Source organism: Hermetia illucens, chromosome 6 (genome assembly GCF_905115235.1).
Source record: "Hermetia illucens chromosome 6, iHerIll2.2.curated.20191125, whole genome shotgun sequence".
NCBI classification, from domain to species: Eukaryota; Metazoa; Arthropoda; class Insecta; order Diptera; family Stratiomyidae; genus Hermetia; species Hermetia illucens.
In genome coordinates, this window is record NC_051854.1 from 86,393,562 (window position 1) to 86,401,998 (window position 8,437).

Sequence of the window (8,437 nt, forward strand, 5' to 3'; positions counted from 1 at the left end):
TCTCGATCTCTACACGGAAAACTGGGGAGGACGTCAGGTTGATCAGCGAAATCGATGGCAGGCAGAAGCAATCGAGGGAAGTAGAGTATACCTCTAAGGAAGCACCCAGAAACCTCAAGCGGAGGAAAAGGGAATTTATTAAAGAATTCTACTCAGAGACGAACATAAACCCATGAGGGAATCGAGTTGTGGTGGGATGACTCAGAGGCCGATCACCTCCGCAAAAGCACAGATGTACCCAATTCTTTTGATGAAAATTACCGAAAGGTTATTCGCATTACAATTCAAGGACACTGAGATGCCCAGAGACAGCGAACTTTTCGGTGGTGACTGGTATTCCCAGCTTTCTCGTTGCTCTTGTTGAAAAAGAAGAAAACCTCTGGTATGACACTGATGAAAGATCAAAGTATTAAGTCGTCTCCGCAGGTGTTCTAGTCCGAATATCAAATCAATAATGCCCTTAATCTTCCGATCCCGGAAGAGGGCAGGTAGTGGGTTACGCCGCGATTATCGTTGCAGAACATCTCCAAAATTCTGGGTTACACTCATGCGAAATACTCTGTGCTATTAATGCTTGGATATACGGTCTTGGACCGACAGTTGCAGAGCCAATAAAAGCAAACGCTTCAAGAAAAACTACGCTTACATTGGATTTGGAAATGGTATCTCCACCTCCAAACAGGCCATGAAATATTTGGCAATGATGGTAGATGTGAAGTATCCACTGCAAGTATGGCTATGTAGGCTTCCCTGGTTATAGGGTAGTGAGCTTCACTTTGCTTTATGTAGTCCCAGTTTGTAACCGGTAGTGCAGACGCCAGACTACAGAGAAATGGGTAAAGATGTCTTCTGCCTTCATAGAATTCAACATAGAACGCAACATTCATCATCTTGGAATGTCAGGACCATGCCATAGCAGACTGTTTAAGTTTTCTGTACTTTTTAATTAGGAGGTTCAGGTCAGCAGCAAAGGAAAGGAGTATTGGGAGTGTAAACACTGAGTTTCTTTAACTTTAAGTGTTCACAGGAGTAATAACCAGACCAAGAATTGGACGGATAATGAGATTCTAAAAAAATGTACAGGGAATTAAACAGCATATCAAGAAGTAGTACCTTTTGATTAACCAGTTCGTTAAGAGAACTTGCCTTTTCTGTAACCCATTGGTTATTTCAGGTAGTTTGGATAGTCCGGTTTGTGTTAAGTTTAATGAAAAAAATCGATTTTTTTGAATAATCACATCAATTAAATTAAAAGCCATAAGATTCTCATAAAATCCAATAAAAATAATTATGTCAGAATAAATAGGCTTATCAATAATCATAAAAGTAGAAATACATGCCTTCAAAAATATCCTTCTTGTCAAATATAATAAAATATAGTTTATGGGTAAAAAGTATCTTCGTTTGCATGGGATTCATCCGGTATTAGGTAATTGGTTTCCCCACCGGAATCTGAGGTTTCGACCTCATTCATCTTTTGGGAATTTTCAAGCGTAATTTGTTTTTTGTGGACAGGATGGAACAGACTCTCGTGAAGGCGTAATATTCGATCACTGAGTCTCGGGTCCAATTGAGATGATCTTTCAAAGTTTTCCTTGGTAAGACTGGCAGCATTTGGCATTTCGACGTTCTTCATGCCATTCAGAAAATCATCGAAATATTTCTCGTTTTCATTTTTGGCAATTATCTCTTCAGATTCCGCTCTTTTCTTAGGGCTTTCCTGTTGCGAACTGCGAATGAATTCCACCAGAGTTCGCAAGTCGTCCTCAGTTAACTCGTTCGCCTTCGATTTCACTGATACTTCAGAATTGTCGATTTTTTGAATTTCGTCGTTCATACTGTTTTCAGAATTCTCCTCTAAGGAATCTAATCCATATCTTTCGAAATAGGCCCCATCATGAAAGCTGTTTCCTGGCTGCTTCCTGTCGGTGATTGCGTCAGGTTTGCGGGCGTTGCGTTCATTCCATAATTTTAGCTGGTCGAAGAACTTGTTTGGGTCAACCGATCTTTCTGGGGAAGTAATGGTTGTTGATGATGATGATGACGAAATGGCCGAGTTTGATCCGAGAATCGATGGAACGGGGGTTGGTTTTTGATTTTCTGCTAGGGGTTCTTTCAGCTTGGCCAGCAACGCAGGGATATCTACTACAATTTTGTTTTCGCCAATACCTTCCTCGGCCTGCAGCCCTACCATCTGGGCAGACAGTGCATCCACTCTTTGTCGCGCTGTGAACAAGAGTTGATCATGTGCAGCAAGCTGGAGTTGCGCGGTTTGAGCTCGTAGGGCGCAGGCCGCCACTGTTTCTTGGGCTGCGTGCAGGGCAGCTGTGATTACCCGCACATTGTTCCCTGCTTCTTCAAGTGCCTGTTGAGCAGCTGCAGCAATTGTCTGGGATCGCTGAATTTCGGTCGCTTCCAGTTGCACTTGCGCTTGGGCGACGTATAGTTGTTGCACCAGCTTTTGAAGTTCACGCAGTTTCTGGGAGTTTTGATTTGCTGCGGTCATTGCAGCAGAAGCAGTTGGTAAGGCCATAGCAGGCGCAGCTGTGGCACTAGATGGTGGTGGGGGATTGCTTTGTTTGCCTGCATTTGGTTGGAGAAGAACAAATTGAATTATAAAGTTCGTTAATCCAGAGTTGTATTCTTACCAGTTTCGTCATTGCTAACGCTAACGCTCACGCTGCTTTTTTGAGCTGAACAAAGTTTTTTATCTGTAACAAAGTATATCCCATCAATTGGTTGTTATACTTGCATATATTATCGTTTATATGGTGGTAGATCAGATGCTATTGGACAGATAGACATGCATTATTACACTCGTGTGTATTGCACTGCAGCACGGTTTAGATGGTCAAAACGACCAAATTATAAAGGACTGTAATTCCAGGGTTGTCAAAAACGCGGATATGTAAACTAAGGATATGTACTCTCCAAATGATGAGAAGTCAAATACTTCGAATCCACTCGAGACTTTAAGGGGGGAGATTTGGTAACTCCCATAATAAACGAAATTCGAAACGTAGTTCGCGCGCACCGCCTGCGACACTACTGGATGAAGGTACGACAGAGGTTCATTATGATGTGGGAAGTACAGACTAAATCTTCCCTGTTAACAATGCCTCCGATGGGGAGAGACCTCAAGCTGAAGACTTTTGGCTATCGAAAACGGACTATCATTTGTTTCTGGAATGTACGCACGCTCCTCGACAATGGGATCGACGGTCCGACGAGAATTTCAACGAAGTAAGATGATGGGACTCTGGAGAGTATTCCTCTACTTCCTGCAGCAATGTGATTTTGTAGTCTGGATAGCAAAATGGTAGTAGGCGCGAATGCGCACGCTCTATTGACCTGAAAACCGGTTTCTGACAGGATTCTGACTGCAAGACTCCGGTCCAGATTGAGGAGCATCACAAGGCTCTAAAGGTGGCGGTCAAGGCCAGACCAAGGTAGTTCGCAGGCACATTCGAATCGTGTATGGCAGAAGGAGTATTTCCCGCCCAGTGGAAGAGGCAGAAGCTGGTGTTGCCACCGAAGTCCCAAAAACCACCCGGCGTGCTCTCAAGGCAACGCTGATTGGTTTTGCGGACAACCTGGCGGTAGTTGTAATTGCAAAGCATCGCGAGGATGTGGAGTTGTATGCAAATGAAGCCATTCATGCCACCAAGTCATGGTTGCGAATGGCCAAGCTTGATCTGGCGGACGAAAAGACGGAGGCGGTCCTCAGTGCCAACCGCAGGAAGAACAACACGGATAATATCCGGGTTGGTAATCGTGAGGTCGTCTCAAAATCAATTGTCAAATACCTGGGGGTGATGATCGATGCCAAGCTGAGTTTCAAGGGACACTTGGATTATGCGCGGGAGAAGGCAGCAAATGCTAACTCATCCCCTGCAAGGATGATGCCTAACGTGCGAGGGCCGAAGTATACTCGCGGGCTACTGATCGCTGGAGTGATGAAGTCGATCCTGTTATACACGGCCCTTGTCTTGGCGGGAGCTGTAAACCGGAGGAAGATAAGTTCGGCTTACCGGTCAATTGCGCAAAGAGTGCGCAGCGCATTTGGGACGGCGTCGACGGAGGCAGTGTGTGTCATCGCGGGAATGATCCCTATAGATCTTCTAGCGAGCGAGGCACACTGACTCTACGAAAAACGGAAGGAAAATCCAGCCGAGACGAATCTGGCTTTCCGAAGCCATTAATAGAGAATTGTGTGGCAAGTAGCAGCAACGGTGGGATAACTCCGACAAGGGCCGGTGGATCAAAACATTGATCTCGTGTATTGAGAAATGGGTCGACCGAAAGCACGGAGAATTGAATTACCACCTGACACATTTCCTTACGGGACACGGTGGCTATAGGAAGTACTTGCATCGCTTCGAGTTGGACGAGTCTCCCAACTGTCCTGAATGCGGTGCTACACCCGAAGACCAGGAGCACGTTATGTTCCATTTTCCCAGATTTCTTGAGCAGAAAAGGAGGTTGAACAGCATCTTGGGGGCGGACATCGTGCCCTCCAACCTGGTGGAAGAGATGCTGAAGTCAGAGGAAAGCTGGATGGCGGTAATGAGGCAGTAGCTTTGGTGCAAGCAAAACTCCTGGAGTTGGATCGAGCTCTGAAGGCGGCGCGACTGAGACGCGTCATGGACGTGCTGGTGTATCGAACCAGAGCCTCCCCCGCGAAGTAATACTTCACGGTGGTCCCGCGTGGAGGGGCGGAAGAGTGGAAGTGGTGTTAGTAGGTGCGAATCCCACACACTGCTGCAACCTCGGGCAGCAGCGTCGTTGTAAGATTTCTACCTCCATCCATACACACCGGGCGCGTGTCATGGGTTGCGGATAATAACATGACCCACTGGGTCAGCTACGAATATCGCAAGAAGATCTTGTAAATAAGTGAGCGCAGACAAACAGAACATTTCCACTTGTGTTCGTCTTCCCTAACCTATTCTTCCCTTTCTGGAGGAGTAAACCCCCTTAAAAAATCCGTAATCCGGGTGAAGGACTCAATGTGCCTATCGCATGAATTATTGGGGCTCTGTTGCAGGGCTGACTGGTTCCCCATTACTCGTGGGAATAAAATTAGGGACATTTCTTTAAATTCTTGTAATGGGACACCAGGGACACGAAGGTAGTTCCCAACATGGTTAAGAGTCGCTCAAAAACACCAGAGCGGCTATGCCGGCAACCACCAGGGACGGCAGACCTAGGCGTCGTATGGTTTGGACGAACCAACTCAATGAATTTATCGTCCGCGCCTATCACCGTGTCAAGGGTTTGGAACGGAATCCATTAGGGTACAGACACCGACTCCATGACGCGTACCTAACCCGCTTTCCGGAACCAAGTCATGTTCCGGAGCAGAATGTTATCAATCAATACCAAGTGATAGTGAAAAATAATCGAGTTGCCCTATCAACCAAGGGGCAAATTTTCCACGAAGTCTCATTTGAACTCGGTCTGGAGTCATCAATTTAACGGACCAGTCAAAGGAGTAGCACAAGTACTCAACCTGTAAGGCATTCCATGAACCCAATAGTCAGGAGAAGATTAGTAACTGGGGATGTCGACCCGATTTATAATGAGGCTTTGACCGCATTCCAGTTCGCATTCACAGAATATGCTGAGATTCTTCCAGAAGCTAGGCCAAAGATCCCAAAACTAAAGTTTACTTCGGCAACTATTAACATCATTGCTGCCGTTGACAGAATTTTGGCTGATCGATTGGCTAGTGAGTTTACTGCTACAGAGGTTCATAACCTGATGTACGTTACAGCTGCCTCGGTTATTAGTCTCTATAATCAACATCTTGGAGCGAATAATAGAGGTGTGCGCAGGAGGAATTACCGTTCTGGGTATTCCGGCGCAATAAAAGAGTCGAAAAGTTGATAAAGGAGATTGGCCGTGCCACGCAAACACTTCTTGGAAATCCATCACTAATGCGTTGCGAACATTGTTGGATCTGTTCAATTATATACCAATCGAAGAAATCCTTGAGGCGCTGAAGCAGAAACTTGTGGTATGCTCTAATCACATCCGTAGGTATCAGAAGAAATTTCAGCGAAGGACTGACAACACCTTGTTCTTCCAAAACCAACGGGGATTCTACTAAAATCGCACTAACTCAGGTAGGGAAAGTAACAACGATCTGGATCAGGCAGAAAACTTCTGGAGAAGTGTTTAGAGCGAACGCAGCCGTTGAAATTTAGAGACAGCGTGGCTCGCACACCTTACGCGTTTAGGCGACGCCACGAACTTAACGTAATTAAAGTCGATGTAGAAACAACCCTTGAAAAGTCAGATAATTCGAAAGCGTCAGGAGTTGACAAGATTCACAACTTCGGGCTAAAGCGGTTCAAGAGCACTCACACGTTATTGGTAAATGGTTTTGCGGCGAGGTCCACGAATTCGATATCCCTGAAAGCTGTCTGGCGTCCTGACCTACGTAATTGCTCGATCTTAGGCTTTGCTTCGTCTTCCTTTTCTAACATAGATATTGCTCTTATAGATTTTCCGGGCTGAATCATCCTCATCCATACAGATTATGTGACCCTCCCACCGTAACTTGTTGAGCCGGATTTTATTTGCAACCTGACGGTCATGGTATTCAAATCGAAAGTCAATGAGAAGAATATCTGCTGTAAAAAAAAGAAGTGCAGACACAGGTTCAGATGTTGCGATGGCGTAGCCAAAGATGCCGAACAGCAGTTAGGCATATCGAATTGAGGGACCTCCGTGCAAAACCTGGATATCTTGAAACCGGGATGTCTTCAGACCGGGCACTGGTTATTCCGCCTTTGATAATAGCGACAATGCGCATTGCATTTTTTTTGGGTGGAAATAAAGATACTTTTAATATAGAACGAAAATTTGTAAGCGTTACCCAAGCATTTTTGCTGAAAAAAGATTTTTTTCTAATTGAACTTATGGGATGGCAATCTAGGTCACATAAAAGTCGTCATTTAATTACCTACACAGGATGATTCTTGATTCCGATCTATATTTCGATAGTTAACATCCTTCACAATAATCGGCATAGCATTGGCTTGGGGCTGCTGATTGGGCTGAAGACTGGCTCTATAAAGGTCATATGCCGCTCTTGGTGATACTTGGCTGCTACCCACCTGGGAGTGTGATCGTCCACAAAACCCTATTAGTACTAAAACTACATTTCAGTTGGAATCAAATTTAAAATAATTTTCAAATAATCACAATGAAGTGTTTCAGTAATGCAGGGAAAATCATGAATCACGACGGAGTTCAACGTACTCACCTAATACTAAGCAAATTCGATTCTTTAACATAACACATGTAATAACAGAAGAAACGTTGATAATTACATGACTAAAGATAAAACCGTAGACGGAAGCTCATGCAGTTTATGCTCTTTTCAAACTTCATGTCAGAAGTTGAAAATTTAAAAACTGTTTACATTAAAATTAGATTCGCTCTTAATTGTTTCGACAGATATTGCAATGATCCTATGCAATGCAAAATTCAAAAAAATCCAGTAGATATGCGTTAGGCAATTCATCTTCTCTAAAATATATGACTTGCCAGCGTACCATTGCGTAATTATTTGTAAACTTGCATTTTTCATGCTATTGGTTTCCATTAATATATTTGATTACATTAGCCCCTAACAACTGCAGTACTGCGGTGTTTAAAAAAGTGCATGTTGACCGTGAACTCGAAATCAGATACTTAAGCAAGTTGTTCCTTTATAAATTAACAGAAATCATTGTTAGCCCAAATGTAAGCCGAACACGAGAATGAATTAGGAGGGTTGCTTGACCAGCATTCAAAAGGGCACATCAGTCCACACGAAGTCCGTCAATTTCTGTAGAAGAAAGATATGCGAGTAAAAACTGCCACAAAAAGTGTCGCAAATTAATAATTAGCCCCCCATGCAGAAAGGTCCTCTTGCGATATGCCACTAGTTCTGTACCATTTCCGATTAAATACCCTTTATTTCTACAGTTAACGGGTACGGAGGGTATCAATCTAGCGCTCAAAAGCGATGAAATTTACGAAAGTTCAAACCTCGGTCTTTCCATTTTACGTGTGGTCTCCAGACGGACTACCAATTAAACGCTTTCTTATCATCAGAGAGCTTAGAGTCTGCCGCTCCCTAACTTAGTGGGACTTCAAGTCAGGGAATTCCTTTTAACAACCAGAAGGGAGAGAAGCCAGGGAATTGTTAGCTCTAGGAACCCCATGCAATCCGGTCGCTGCATCGGTCGAGCTAAATATTTTTCACGCAACAAGACTGCATCTATCAGCGCGTGTAATCAGCCTCGTCCACCACTAAATTTCAGAGTACATAATTAGGGGATAATCAATCAGATCATGCTTTTGATTCAGCCACAGATTTTAATTGCCGAGGAGGCACGCAGTCCATCTACCTCTTGACTCATTTTGCCAAGAGCATTACAAC

At 44.2% G+C, this 8,437-nt stretch overlaps 1 protein-coding gene across 4 annotated transcripts; it reads right to left on the reverse strand.

Moving 5' to 3' along the window:
* Window positions 1-1,241: 1,241 nt before the first annotated feature.
* Window positions 1,242-7,459, reverse strand: LOC119659614. Of its 4 annotated transcripts, none has more exons than XM_038067789.1 (4): window positions 7,274-7,459; window positions 6,971-7,150; window positions 2,649-2,711; window positions 1,242-2,583 (listed from the first exon to the last, which is right to left on the reverse strand). In XM_038067789.1, exons 1-4 carry the CDS (start codon window positions 7,302-7,304, stop codon window positions 1,382-1,384), a joined length of 1,476 nt encoding a protein of 491 aa, XP_037923717.1. In that variant the 5' UTR covers window positions 7,305-7,459; the 3' UTR covers window positions 1,242-1,381. The 4 variants fall into 4 exon arrangements, with proteins under 4 accessions (XP_037923717.1, XP_037923716.1, XP_037923715.1 ...); XM_038067788.1 differs by having other exon boundaries at window positions 1,243-2,583; window positions 6,971-7,159; XM_038067787.1 differs by having other exon boundaries at window positions 1,244-2,583; window positions 6,971-7,165.
* Between the last annotated feature and the right edge of the window lie 978 nt (window positions 7,460-8,437).

Coding starts and splice junctions, on each gene's coding strand:
- LOC119659614 (XM_038067787.1), bottom strand. CDS start 7,304: ATGTTAAAGAATCGAATTTGCTTAGTATTAG. Junction 7,166..7,273: donor TCGAATTTGCTTAGTATTAG/GTGAGTACGTTG, acceptor ACTGAAATGTAG/TTTTAGTACTAATAGGGTTT. Junction 2,712..6,970: donor TCAAGAATCATCCTGTGTAG/GTAATTAAATGA, acceptor ACTTTGTTACAG/ATAAAAAACTTTGTTCAGCT.